This window comes from Pteropus medius, unplaced genomic scaffold (genome assembly GCF_902729225.1).
Source record: "Pteropus medius unplaced genomic scaffold, Ma_sr-lr_union100, whole genome shotgun sequence".
Lineage (NCBI taxonomy): Eukaryota > Metazoa > Chordata > Mammalia > Chiroptera > Pteropodidae > Pteropus > Pteropus medius.
The window spans coordinates 7,531,723-7,546,729 of record NW_024352783.1 but is presented as its reverse complement, the minus strand read 5'-3'; the positions used below and the strand labels follow the sequence as shown (position 1 = coordinate 7,546,729).

The window sequence follows — 15,007 nt, the reverse complement described above, 5'->3', positions numbered from 1 at the left end:
TCAGGGCCATACAACTACTGCCTGCTGCAATCCCTGGTTTTCTTGGTCCTTAATTCTTCAGAGTTGTCTTCTTTGCTACTGGGGCAAAACCTAGCCAGCAACTTGGTTTTAGCTCACTATAGCCATCTGTTTCAACCAGAAAGTGTTGCTCAGCTTTGTATCTTAGCAAACTTAGCCAGGTGCATCAGCATTTCAGAGATTTCCATACTCTTTCATTAAAATTGTAGTAAAAACCATGAAGGACCTTGCTAATAATTAAAGGAAGTTTCTAGGGACTCTTAGCTCAATAACTTTATTACCATTCCCTGTAGGCCTATACAGATCTGGATCTGAGGAAACAAAAGCAGCAAAGGAGCTGCTTAGCTATTGCTGAAGCAAGTTTATTGCATGGTTCACATTTACATCAGATAGGGAGGGTAATTCCCAGCCTTCTTTAAATCTAAAAGCTTGACTAATCTTTGAGGCTTGATTTCTACTTTCATATTGGCTTTGAATTACATACATATGGTTTCTAAGGAGAAGAGTTCGTTAATAAGATGAAATTGGAGTCTTGACAATATATGTATTCTGTTATATTCCCAGTCAGCTGGCCCCCTTGGTGCCTACATAATGCCCTGTATAACTCAGTCATTCTCTTCTAAACAGGCCTTTCCAGCTGTAAAAGGAAATAAATGAAGTGGACATTTGGGGGAACTCACAGGTTATGGAAATAGGTATAAAAGCACCTGAGCTTTTTAGGAAGATTGGGGCTCTTGATATGAGTTATATTTATTAGTCTTTCCTTTCAGCCTATAAAATACACAATTCTCTCTCTCCATTTTTTTTTTAAGTTTTAAAACTTTTTATTTGCATATTTAAAAAATTGTGCATCCCAATAATTAAAATCATTTGAACAAAAAAAAAAAAATGGCACTCTAAGCTGCATTTTACAGCCTGCAGTAACCTTGGACCAGTGTCGTTTTTACTCTTGATTTCACTGTCATCCCACCTAGCTTCTGCTTTCACTAACATGCAAGTTCTTTTCCTCCCCTGCCAGCCAGACAGCCTTGTTGTCACTAGTTCTTTGATGTGAAAGGGGCAGCACAGTCATTTAAACTTGACCCAACCTCTTTGCATCTTACAAAGTTAAACAGCTAAAAGAAGTGAAAGGCAATGCTTATGGAATATACAGTGCATATTGGTGGTACATGCCTCATTACGATTCACCTTCCTGCTTCTCCTGTTCAATTGTTTTGTTTTGTTTTTTTTGAAGGCAGTGAATTTTTCTCTTTCATTTCTTCTCTTCAGTTTTGACTTATCAGATTTCTCAATCTCAGCCATATCAAGTTTGTCAGACATGATTGCAAAAGAAGCAGAGAGGAACACGAACAAATAAGTCCGATCTGCTAAGTGGCAGTCACGGAGCACCTCTTTCCTTTTTAAAAACATCCCCTTAATGCTGTACTTCTTGTGAATTAATGCACTTTCCATCTACTCTTCATGACAGGGTTCTTAAGAGAGAGATCTATACATGTTCCCTTCACTTCACTTTTGACTCAGAAATTACATTTCTTTCATTTTATCCCAAGGACATATTGAGAGGTACATACAAAGAGTTATATATAAGAATGCTTATTACAACCTTATTACAATAATAAAAATTGGAAACAACCTAAATAATCAACAAAATGGAGACTAAAAATTTATGGCATATATAAATCAAGATTTTTGTAGTGCAACAAATGACAGAAAACTCACAACTGTGACAGAAAAAGGTTTCAATTCTGGTTGTCATGTATAAACTCCAGCCATCAACTGTCTCTTAACAATACTTCCCTTTACATTCTGCCAGCATGTATTTATAAGGAGTAGTTGTTAATCTATCAGAGAAGAAAGGAACTTTGCAAAAGTTATTACTTGGACCCAAGCCTTGAGTTGATTAGAGTTGAACTTTAGGCAAATGACAACTCAGGCATTAGGTCTGAAAGGAGTTACTTTTCTTTACATTTTTCTGTTTGAAGTTTCTCACTATAAAATTTTATATTTTCCTGCCTTTAGGGAAGGTGGTGCCATTGGGATGTCTTGCTTTCCTCTGCAATTCATTTTTTTTTTTTTTTGCCCCTAATTTGTTTTATAAAGTTGCTATCTTCCAAAGCTTTTATTTGAAAGTTTCAACCCCCGAAGACTAGTTGGTATAGCAGCAGTCTTTGGCCCAGCCAAATATATGTAAAACACTAGTAAAATAAAATGTAGAAGTTCTGAGCATTTACTAAAAATCACTAAATTATACATTTTAAATGGGTGGATTTGGTATTATGAAAATTATACCTCAATAAAGTTATTTCTAAATATCCATGGGGGAAAAAATCAAGTAAAATGTAGGATGATTAGATTAGACCAGTGATCTCCAAATATTTTGATCATAGTCCCCTGAGTCTGCTTTTCGATATTTGTGGGCTTATTAAACTGTATACATGTTAAACTCTTGTCAGTATATGATACCTTATAAAATAGCTACAAAATAGAAATTTAAACAGATTTTTAAAAACTATTTAAATAGAAATTCTAGAGATTTCTTGTTTTACCTTCCTAGATCATCTTACACATCTCCTGGAGTGTCCATAGCCTACTTGGAAACCACTGACCACTGATATAGGCAGTCAGCAAAGAACTCTGCAAGAGATTTCAGAGCAAGAAAGAAAGAAGGGTTGTTGTTGTTGTTGTTGTTTTAAGGGGCCTAAATTAGGCTAATGCATCGATAACAGCCACTACTTTGACATTTACATGTCCCTTTACAATTTTTAAATGCTTTCTCATGTGTGTTATCTTATTTGCTCTCTCAAAAAGAAATGAAGTGGATCAAAATAGGAGATATATTAGGGAAAATCTTGAATGCCTGACCAAGAGGTACTTGATCACAAAAGCAATGCTGCCATATCACTTGTATCAGATTACAGAGGGGATATTTACAGTCCAGAATCCCCTATATGATTTGCTTTCTTATCTATGGTGAGAAGGTAGAGCCACTGAAGGAGTGGCATGGAGTAACACCTGTTCTCATGGACCTTGCTCTAAGTGAAGAGCCTTAGAATAGCAGATCCCAGGTCTCCGAAGGTGAATGGAAGGCAGCAATAGGCTTTCCCACTCTAGGATTCATCTTTCAGCACTTCAGAACCAGGAATTAGTAAGCTTAGCCAACTACTGTCCTACCCCTTCTCTAAGACTGCTTTACCATCCATGTGGCTATTACTGGTATAATGTCCAAAATGATGCCTCAATACATTTCTGTGGACCTCCCCGCCAGGGGTACATATGTAGCTGTTTTCTCACCAAGGTATTTTCCCTGATTCCTGTATCTCTTTTTTCTTCAGCAGTCTGACCTCAGTAGGTCATGTTCTACATACCAGATTTGGTTCTGTTCCCACAGAATAAGCCTAGGCTTTATACTGGCCTCTACTTTCTCCCTTTATCCCTATCCATTCTCCTACCAGCTGAGATGTCTGTCCTGCTTACTACTGGAGCATGGAATGGCTAACAGGACAGTGCTTTGAAAAATATAAAGCTACCCTCCATAGACAGCACCCTAGAGTTTTGGTAGAGGTAGCAATGAAGCAAAGGAAATAACTATATTGTTTAGTGCTGAAGCTCATGTCATTTTTTCCTGCTGAAAAGCCTTCAGTGGCTCTCCTTTGACCAAAGTCCTAAGAGGGTCAGTTAATGGCTTTAATCCATAGAGAGGTTATAGCAGCCTGCCAGATGGAGGGCAAAGAGAGCCTCTGTCCTCTCAGTCACATTGTGGATGTTGCCACAGGATCTAAGCCAAAGAGAGATGGATATATATTTATAATGTCTTTCAGAAATGGGGGTCAAATTTAGGCCTTGGCCTCATATCAGGTGATGCCATAGATCTATGCACAAAAAAAGGGACAGAAGAGGAGACAGATTAACCTGCAGAGACCTCTGCTCCTCAAGTAGGTGATGTGGTACGGCCTCATTGGAGCAGGAATGTTGCCGGCTCCCTAGTGCTAAAACATCTTGGCTTTGCAGCCATAATACCTGGGTTCAAATCCAACTTTAACAACCTTTCAAGCAAGCGACTTAACTTCATCTATCAGAGCTCCTCAAAAGATGTTCACGAGGTTAAATGAAGTAACATAGCTTTGTACTTTTTCACTTAAAGCATTATTACTCTTATAAAGATACATATTCTGCTTTGTATCAGGTTCACCATTAACATATCTGTCTCCCCAGCTTGTAGACAAAGCCTGTCTAATTGATGTCTGTTTCTTCTGCCCCAGCAACGAGCACAAAGCTCCAAAAGTGTATTCTGTGGAATTGTCCATTGATTTATAGCTGTGTCGTGTTTCTAAATCTCATCTCTTTCAACTAAAATCTGGATATTTAAGGGTAGCACCCCCATATAATTCCCGTCACGAGACTGGCACACACCTACCAGAGCTTAGGGAGAAGTTTGCACCTGATTAGAAACAGTGCTCAAGTTGTGCTTTTCCTTCCAGGGATTTCCCAGATGACCCACGTGTGCAGTGGAACACAGAGCATGTGGCCAGCATCCTTCTTCAGCATATAGAAGTGAATAGCATCAACCTGGTAAGGGAACACCTTCCCAGAATGCAAATCTGAGGTTCCCAGTCACACCTTTCCTGTGGCCACTCTCTCACTTCCAACTCTTCTAAAAAGAGTCCAAGACCTCCAGTGCTCTCTTTTAAACCTCCTGATGACAACACATCTTTTGTGAGACTAAGTAACCAAATTGTCAGCACTCAGGTAGAAGCAGAAGTTTTTTCCAACTATGTCCTCTTTTACCTCCCCCATCCTCCACCTCTGTCCTGCCACCTAAAAACTCAAGTCCCCAGGAGCCTGTGCTGCAACTCTCATTTGTACAGAACTTCACCTTTTACCAAGCATTTTCACGTTTAGAGTATCATTTTAATTTTACAGGTAAATGTTGTTATAATTCTCATTTTACATCAGGGAAATTGAAGTACCAGCGGCTAGGCAGCTAGCCCATGTTTGGCAAATGGTGACACTAAGCGTCAATTTCTCACTCCAAAAAACACGAGAATAAATTCACACCCACTGCAGGGAGAAGATTCGAGTCACAGAGCAATAATGGAAATTCACATTTACTTGTAGAGGTAGATGAGTCTGGGAACACACATCTCAGCTCTCCCAGGATCAGTTGGAATGGGCCTTGCCAATGGTCAATTTTAAGGCTGACAAGAAGGCTTAATGTCCACTTCTAAAATAATAATAATAGTCCTTCATGAGGTAATACCTAAAATTCAACCATTTAAAGCCCCAATCATATCAAAAATTAAGTTTTGATAAATTCTTATTAAAAGATTAATCCTTCTGGCAGAGAAAAACATGTTAGGCTTTTATCAATGATGAGTTTACTGAGTGAATTGATTTATTAGACCTTTTGTAAGAACAGCTATTTGTTGATTTATTAGTCAGACCATCTTTGTTTTCTAATGACAGAAATACAGCTGAAACAGCCCACACAAGCCAAAAGAGCACCTAACTGGCTCACTCCAAATTACATATAGGTGGAGATGCAGGTGGGCCCCCGACCCTGCTAGAACTCTTCTCCATCTTGCTCTATGTGTTGCCTTCATTCTTTTTCCTGGCTGGAAAAATGGTTACCAGCAGCTTGCAGGCCCATACCTCCCAGCTATAGCTTCCTAGGGAGTCTGAAGTGAAAACCCAAGGGGTTCCGTCCCTGAGATTAGGCATCAAATTCCTCGCCCTGCTGACTGCCCCTGCCCACACAGTCAGAATTTCTCAGGGCTCCACAGCCCAGATATAGACAGAGTTGGTCTTTGTTGTCCGCCTAAAGTAAAACAATGAAATCTGTGAAGTTTGCCGCAATACCCCTTGGTAGCCCAGAGCTAGCCCCCAAATACTCTCCTTTGTCCCATACTTTGGTGTGTATGAAGAGCTGATCTCCCCAGTAACTCTTGCTTATAGGATAAACTCCTGTCCTTCTAAACTTGGCCCTCTTTGATTTGGCCCTTACTTAACTACTGGACACTGGTGAGCAGGATTGGTCTTTGCTAAAGGGCCAGGTTTTTTGGACCACATAGCAGCTGGCCTTAGCTCTGAATATACAGAGAGGATATTCAGGGCACAGACAGCTCTGTATACTATTCTTGCTCTCAGAAGAGTCTCCCAAGTTTGTGTCCCAGAAAAATGATTTGTGGTCCAGGCTCTTGAAGACTAACCTCTCTAAGAAGCTTTCCCTGACTTCTGCCTTCCTGGGGATTCCTACAGTATTTGCTGTGTGTCCTGTGCCTGTGACATGTTGCTATTTATCCTTTAAAGTACAGACCATGTCTTGTGAACTCGTCTGTAAGGCCCATGAAGGCAAGGACTGTATAATGGCATCTTTATATCCCCAAGAACTAGAACAGGCCCCAGACCATGCTCATCTTGAAACTGCTATAACTGTTATCTGCCACCTGTCTGCCTGGAGATTCTTCTGTTGTTCGAGCTGCTCACATTCATTCAAAAGAGCGAGGGGACCTTTATTGTCAGGACAATCTTGAATTGATGTAATTTCTGTAAAGAAGGAAATCCTTTTAAAATAGGTCTTTAACATGCCTTGCTGTTAATAAAGGAATTCTCAAGTTTTCACAGTGCGGTTGGGAATAATTTCTCTGCACTAGTGTGGCAATAGAAGTATAAGGCCATGCTAACACCCATGACTAGTGTAGACATAAGCGGCCATAATCAAGCTAAGTATGGGTTTCCACTCAACCCCCTATGATGCAGTGAAATGCACTTTCAGACAGACCCACAGTCCTTACACTCCAGGTATGAGAGATGAATCTAGGCAGGTGAGAAGTCACTATGTGGCAGTGTTCCTACCAAGCTGAGTGCATAAATCTTGGGAGGGCCTCAGGTGCCCTGTCCAGACTGAAGTATCAACTGCACAATCAGAGAAGATAAAGCACCAACAGGGAAGCATAGGCAGAAGTGAGGAGCACAGAGCTAAGCCATGAGAAGGTAATTTCTCACCTGGGCTTTGCTGAGATGATACCAAAAGCTCTCCTTTGTCCAAAGCCAAAGCTGGCTCTGCAGCCATTAGCACAGTGCGATGGAAGGAAACTGTGTTCTGTCTAGCCTCAACTCTGTTGAATGCATGCTGAGCTATCTGTCCTGCTCACTGAAGGAGTATTGTAAGAACCACGTAGAACAGCTGACAGAACAGAGCTTTGGAAAGCACATCTGTCAAGTAGGCTAGGTCTTGGGCCCAACCTCTACTTCAATCTTTCATTTAACAAATATTTACTGAGCATTTGCTACGTGATATTTATTATCTGTTGTGAACTGGGGCAATGAGCCAAACACACCTAGTTTCTGCTCCCTTAGGGCAAGATGTCTCAATAGTGGCACTATTGACATACGGGGCTGATAATTCTTTGTTGTAGGGGCTCTCCAGTGTACTGTACAATGTTTAGTAGTTTCCCTGGACTCTATCTACTAGATAACCCCTCCCTCTACTCAGTAGTAACCTTCCTCATTTGTCACAATAAAAATGTCTCCAGACATTGCCAAATGTCTCTGGGAAAAAACTGCCCCCCAGTTGAGCAGCCCCACTGTTATCTCTTGTTTATTGGGGTCTGGGTAATATTTCATTTGAACAGAGAATCTGCAACTTGGGAGAAAAGTGGATGGAACCTGTAAAGAACTACAGGTACCAGTGTTGTCATGCGCAAATCTGCAAAAGTCCAGGGAGCTGGATGCAACTCAACTCAATCCTCCTTGCAACATAAAGGAAGAGGGAGATTAAAAAGAAGGAATAGAATGAGGAAAAAACAGACCTTGGAGAATTTGAAAAGTGACTGAGCCAAACTCCATGTGGCCCCAAATTCCTTAACCAAGGGTATGCCCTCCAGCATGCCTACGATAATGACCTGGCCCCAACTGTCCAGATCCATCTGATAACAATAGACTTAGAGCTGAAACAGTCTAGCTTTTATTGTTGTTAGGTTCTAAACACTTCTGTGTGGCTTTATTTTATCTTCACCTCAACCCAATGAGGAAAACAGGGCACATATTACTTTTCTGATCTCTCAGATGAAGAAACCAAGACATTGAAAGTTGAAATAACTTACAGTGGCAAAGTTCTGTAACTTGCCCAGTGGGCTGGCATTAACTAGTGTCAGAGAGAAGAGCAGATATGGGTCCTTCTACCACACACCATGTTGCATGGAAAAATGGGATCAGAATGGGGTACCTGAGTTACATGGTTAACTTTTATTTAATAGGCTGTATTTTTAAGGGTAGTTTTAGGTTCACAGTAAAATTGAGCAGAAAGTACATACCTACCCTCCATCCCCCACAATTTATTGCAGTGAACCTACATTGACACATCATCACCCAAAGTCCATAGTTTACATTAGGGTTTACTTTTGGTGTCGTGTATTTTATGGATTTTGACAAATGTATAATGACATATATACACCATTATATGATTAGCTTTTTATAAGCCTTTAACTAATTTTTTGTAACTTTTCATTCTAGAGAATTTCAAGCATATAAAAGTAGAAAGAACAGTTTAATGAACCTCTGTGTTCCTATCACTTGGTCTCAGTAATTAACACATAATCACTATTTTCATTTAAACACCTGTTCACCTCTTCTACCTTTTGCAATATTTTAAAGCAAATCCTTGTCATCATATTTCATATTTAAATATTTTAGTATGCAAGTCTAAAAGACATTTAGTCTTTTAGTAACATAACTATAATATCACACCGAAAAATTAATATCAGTTTTGCATTTTCAGTAGTCTCGTTTCATAAATGTGTTTTTGTTTTTTGCAGCTTATGTGAATCAGGATCAGTTGATAGGACTTTAAATTCGCTTTTAATCTATAGCCCCTACTCCCAGCCTGTGCTCAGTAAATATTAGCTGCTCAGAGTTTTCTGTACATGAATCAACATGTTTTATGTTTTAGTATAGAAAGACTAATAATGAACCCCTTTCCAGACTATTCCAATCCCAGTTCCATGTCCCTTCGTCCATGCTGTGTGGTCACCTTCTTTCTTGGGAGACAACTTGCCTCTTTCCATCTCCCCTAACCAATTCTATTTCTTTTTCTGAGTCCTTGGTTTCTTTATTATGTTTCTTTTATTATTTGAGCTATCCTTTTATTATTATTATTATTATTATTATTATTATTATTATTATTATTATTATTAAAATTGTCCTTTGGGTTTTTTAAAATCGATCTGTGTAGAAATGAAATATTGGAACCTAGACTAAGCTTGCAGTTAATAAACAGATGCTATATCTGCAAAAATGGGAACAGGGCAGTCTATGAATAAACATTTTTTCTGTGAATTTAACCACAGGGCATGGTGGAAATTGTCCCTCAAAGCTTTTGTGCCTTTGGAATGGCACAAGGAAAAGAGACCCAATAAATCAAGCAGCATCTACATGAACAAAGTTCACAGAGCAGCCAGCCAGGAAAACTAAATGTACTAATGACTGGCTAGGCAGATAAGAAACAGATATTCTGAACCCAGGTTTCTGTCGTGAATGAATTCCACTTTGCTTCACTGGCCAGGAACAAGAATAAACAGTAAGCCTCATGGAAAAGTCTCTATCCAATCAGCTAAACCAGTAGTTACACACCATTGATCTGAACCAAAGTCAGTTCAGATATACTCAGAACTTGAAAAGTTTCATGGTTCTGCACTCTTCTTTCCTTCCCAAGGGAATGGGGACAGCTAGTTTGAAGTCGAGGCATGAGTGAAACCCTGTATTTCTCTGCAGGTGGTGACTTTCGATGCAGGGGGAGTAAGTGGTCACAGCAATCATGTTGCTCTGTATGCAGCGGTGAGGTATGATTCTCTGGGTGATGAAGGTGGGAGAGGTTTGTTCATTTGCTTAGGGTGGATGGTATCTAACGTGCTTTCTCACTCATTATCTGAGCCCTATGAAGCTTACTATTATCAGAGAGCCAGTGTTGGCCATGTTGCTCACTACATCTCACCACATCCTCCCTGTGAGAAATCTCTCTCAAGTCTTAATTATGGTTTTTTTCTCCTAAATAGCTGGGAATTTGTTACCCCATGGATACAGCAAAGGGGAAGTTGATTTTATTTCTCTCTTTGCTTTGGCCAAAAAAAGCTGTAGGGCCAAATTTGCAACTCCTTATAGCACATGTATGAGGATTTAAGGATTGGGAACCAGTGTGCCTCCTAGCTTCTTCTTTTTCCTCCTCTTATTCTCATTTATTTTGTTACCTACTGTTGTATATTCTTACACTATCTCATATCTTTCTTTGTAGAAGAAAGATATACATACATAATATGAAATCTAATTTGTTCTTTACAGTCACCCTATATTACTGATATATATCTGTATTTAACCAGTAAAAAAAAAATGAACCTCAACAACATTAGGGACTTATTCAGGGTCAAACAAACATATACAATGTTTTCCATCCTCTAGAGAAGTGCTTCTTCTAGGCACCATTGAGCAGCGGTGTGGCAGCCCTGGCCCAGCTACTGAGGAAGGAAAGGAACAACTTGAAGTGAAGGATTTACCTAATTACCTTCTTCTAAACATGCCCAACATTCTCAGACTAGAGCAGTGAAATATATGAAGATGGAAATGACCTTACCTATATCATTAAGTCCAACCTCCTCATCTGACCAAGGCAGTGAAGTGGTTTGTCCAGCACTGCTAGGCTAAACAATGGCAGGGCAGTACCAGAACCCAGGAATCCCAGGTCTCCATTCATTATCTGATCTGTCACCTGTGAAAACCTATCCAGTGTTAGGACCCTCCAGCCTTGTCTCTAAATTGTGTATCACCTACTGGAAGATGCTAGAAATCATTACCTACACAGTCTTTCCATACAGCTCCTCTTCTTTCCTTGACTATGAAATGAAGACAAGCAAGCATGCTCTCCTCTCTTATAAAGACTGTTCACATCCTGTCCTAGCCAGAGGCCACACCTATGAAAAAGACTCGAAGTTACATTAGGCCCCTTCAGGTTCAGGAAAGACACATCCCCTGGTTATAATCTGAGATGCAGTTTTTTTGTCAAGATACATGGGAGAAATGAGGTAGCCCAGGAGTGGTCTTCCCAACCAACCATGTGGTTACTTTGAGGCCTTGGGCTTCCAAGACTGGAGTGGACACCCAGCCCCATGGAGACCTAGAATAGTGGATCCACCTCATTCCATTTTCACACTGAACCTTGTCATTTTTCACGGAGCTACCCTAAAGAAAAGGCCAGATTGGGTCTGTTACAAATAAACCAAGAGTACTTGGACAGACAGGGTTTTGGGGGCACTTGAGGCCACTGAAGTGGGGAAAGTGAGGAAGTCTTAGATCCCAGCAGGGAACCCCAAGGGACAGCTTTATGCAGACAGAACTGTCTGGGGCCATTTTCCTTGGAAGAGGCTGGAATGTCACAGACTTGTAATACTTCTGGGTCCTCTATACACTAATGAGGGTCACTGTGTTTGAGATAAAACAATTTATTAATATGCCTAAGTCCATGCTCCTTTGAAAATGACCTTATGGCCCTCCACTGCCCCCACAGCAACACTCCTGAGGAAGTTCACAGTTACCAGTTCCCCTAGGAACCTGTCAACGCCCCCCTCCCAAAAAAAGTCTTCCTGTACTAGCATCTTACATTGTTTTCCATAAAGCCCCTGAGTTCTCATTCCTGTTTGAGTTCCCCATCCCCCATATGCATTTTCCTCAGACATGGTTTAGATTTATGGTTTTCTCAGGAAGTTCCCTGACTGGCAGCACAGCTGTTTTGAGGGTAGCTATGCTCCATCTAGAAGCAGAGATCTGCTTCTGTAATTTTACCACTTCATCTTCCATCCACTCAGCCCTGACCACTGCTAGGCTCTTATCCTCAAATATCCATTCCCTCTCTTACTGGACTTGTTCCTTCTCTTTCCCCACCTCTCCCAGGTATGGCCCCTCCTCTCAGCCTCAGTCAATTGTGTCCTTCCCATATCTGAAACCAGAGAGGCTGGCAGTTTTACCTAGAAGTGACATCCATCTGTGGTCACCTAAAGTCATAGTGGAGAGTAAGGCTCTAGAATCGTTTCCTGCAGTCCTTGCAGAATAGGCACAGTCAGAAAAGAAGAGTGTTTTATCCAGAGCTGCACAGCTGCCCAGAGACAAAGCGGAAACTAGAATTCAGACCTCCTGTCACCTTTTCTAATGCTCTAAAGGGCACCTCACTGCCACTTTCCATTAGTAAGCAAGCTTGTGTAAATTGGAGTCAATGGCATGACCTCTTCAAGCCTTAGTTTTGTCATCCAAAAGATGAGAATATTCGCACCTAATCTGTCAGGTTGTTCTGAAGAAATAAAATATGTTGATACAAAGCAACTAACAGAGCAGCATCCAGTACATGATCAGTACTGTCTTCCTCACCCCTTCCTTTCCAGGTGTCCTTCTGGCCCTTTCTTCTTATGTTATTCGCCTTGCTATACATGGTTGCTTGTTGAAGGTGCAAGGAAAACCAAAGCAACATCACAGAAGGAGGGGAGATGAGATGCTCAGGGACCACACAGCCGCTATATAAATTTCAGGAAACACTTCCTAGAAGATGCAGCCCCCAGCCTAGCATTCCATCCCAAGCCCATTTCATAGTTTCCCAGCAGGTTCAGCTGCCCAGTCCCCATCTTGACAGCAAACTCAAGTCTCCATTCCACCCACGGCTCTCCTCCCTTCAGTGCTTGTCTCTACTCATCACCTAGCGCTGCCACCTGAAGTTGCAACTAGTACAGTTCCAAGTAGAAATGCCAAGGGGATAAGGTTTGTCCTCTGAGCCATCCTTCCTTCTGGCCTGCCTTCTTTTCCCACCAATCTACTAAGATTGTTTTCTCCACAGTCACCTCCTAGCTGCTAAATTCCCAAGGTTTATTTCAGTTCTCATCTCTCTTGACCTTTCCATGGCATTTGACCCTGCCTGTTACTCACTAAAATACTTCTTTGACTTGCCTCACACCAGCTTGTCCTCTCTTCTCTAGCTCCTCTGGCCACTACTGTCTCTTCCTGCTTGCCCTCCACCGGAAAGCCCTTCTGTGCTCCTGTTCCCAGGGCTCCCTCCCCAACCCCAGAGTCCTCTCAATGCAGACTCCTCAGTGGTAGTGTGTGATTTCAGCACAGGTGTTTCTCTCCACTGCTCACCTCTCTCCTTAACTTAGATTCTGCATTCTCAGCTCTTTCCTTGGAGATCCTGACCACCCCAAACTCAAAATATCCCCAGGGCTCTCCCAGAGTGCAGGACAAGTCACCTTTGTTCTCAAGATCCCTTTTTCAGATTTTTCTACTTCTCCAGTCTCTGTTGGGGTTAGGCCCTTAGTTTGTCAATTCTCTCCCAATTTCTCTTCTTTTACCTCTACTCCTAAGAATCCCTTTCATATTCATATGTATATCTACGTGTTAGGGGTAGAGTAGGGACTACCTACCTCATCTTCCATCCCACAGCTTTCAAAACAACAAATCCTTCAGAGACCTGCCTCCTTCTTCCTCTTAGGGCACAGGCACACAATGGCTTAACTGTCAGAGGTGAGAATGGAACAGGTCAAAAAGGAGAAAGGAACAATCAGGGAAGAAATGTCGATATTTTAAAAATATTCTCCCATGTTACTCACATTACATTTCAAAAAAGAAAATCCTTGAAGAGTATACTGCAGTTACCTTCATCTCTAATGGGTAAAGCTTGAACCAGGGTACTTCATAAGCCATTGACCAGCCTCCAGGTTATCTGTTCTTGGGTAAGGTCCCTTCAACTGTACCCAGAGGTATAGAATCCCATAAATCTATGTGGCACAAGAAACTACCCAGAAACCTCCCTGGAGGAACCATACTCTGTTAACTGAAAGAAAATCTTACTCTCACTCTTGTCCTTTCCCTCCTCCAGGACCCTGCACTCAGAAGGGAAGTTACCTAAAGGTAAGCCTGTCCCTTTTGCAAAAGGCCTCTAGGTAAGGAAACTTATTAGGGTGAAATTTATAAATACACAGAAAGCTAGGCCAAGCAGAGGTGAGGGGAAGGACTGGCTACATACTTCCTGACTCAGCTCAGTGTTTCTGTCAGTGAGGGCCCCCCAGGTCTCAATCGAGTTATATCCATTGATGAGTACCCAGCCAGCCAGCCAGGCTCTGGGTGTAGGTCAGGGATCTCCAGAGAAACAGAACCAATAGAACCAATAAAAGATTATATATGATTTATTAAGAATATATTTATTTATTATGAGGGCTTGGCTTATGCAATTATGGAGGCCGAGAAGTCTCATGATCTGCTGTCTGCAGTCTGGAGATCCAGGAAAACTGGTGGTATAATGCAGTCACATTCCAAAGGCCTGAGAAGCAGGGGAGCCAATGATAGATGTCCCAGCCTGAGGGCAGGAAATGACCAATATCCCAGCTCAAACAGGCGGAAAAGAACAAATTCTCCCTGCCTCTGTCTTTTGTTCAATTCAAGCCCTCAACTGATTTTATGATGATGCCCACCCACACTGGGGAGGGCATTTTACTTTACTGAGCCCACAGATTCAAATGCTAATCTCATCCAGAAACACCCTCACAGACACACCGAGAAATAATGTTTAGGCACATATCTGGGCACTCCATTGTGCAGCCAACACACAAAATCACAGCATAGGTCTTTTCTACCTCTGGTGTTCTTTCAGTCTGTCCATCCAGACTCATCCCATTCCCCAGTTAATTAGCTAGGTTGTAAATGACTCATGGGTGCTCGATGGATTAATCTGCCTGAGGTAAAAACTCCTCCTAACTTAAAGGGTGGCATTTGACCCCACTTGACCATTTATTGTGTGATGCTGATGCTTAACCTTTATGAGCTAGTTTCTGGTCTGTCAATGGGGATAATATACATCCCTCACAGGCAGGAGGGATATGAAGGTGAAACAAAAGAAAACAAGTAGTGCATGCCCTTTCTGAGTGGGCTTACTGAGTTTACCAAGCTGTGCAGTCTTTGGAACATAACT

General features: G+C 41.4%; 1 protein-coding gene across 6 annotated transcripts in view; it reads left to right on the top strand.

Moving 5' to 3' along the window:
• The window catches only part of PIGL (phosphatidylinositol glycan anchor biosynthesis class L), an 87,261-nt gene that overhangs the window by 41,037 nt on the left and 31,217 nt on the right, over nucleotides 1-15,007 (top strand). For all 6 annotated transcript variants that reach the window (XM_039847460.1, XM_039847459.1, XM_039847462.1 and 3 more), the window contains exons 3-5: nucleotides 4,497-4,587; nucleotides 9,787-9,854; nucleotides 13,919-13,950. In XM_039847460.1, the coding sequence (XP_039703394.1) occupies nucleotides 4,497-4,587; nucleotides 9,787-9,854; nucleotides 13,919-13,950 (191 nt within the window). The remainder of the gene's footprint in view (nucleotides 1-4,496; nucleotides 4,588-9,786; nucleotides 9,855-13,918; nucleotides 13,951-15,007) is intronic.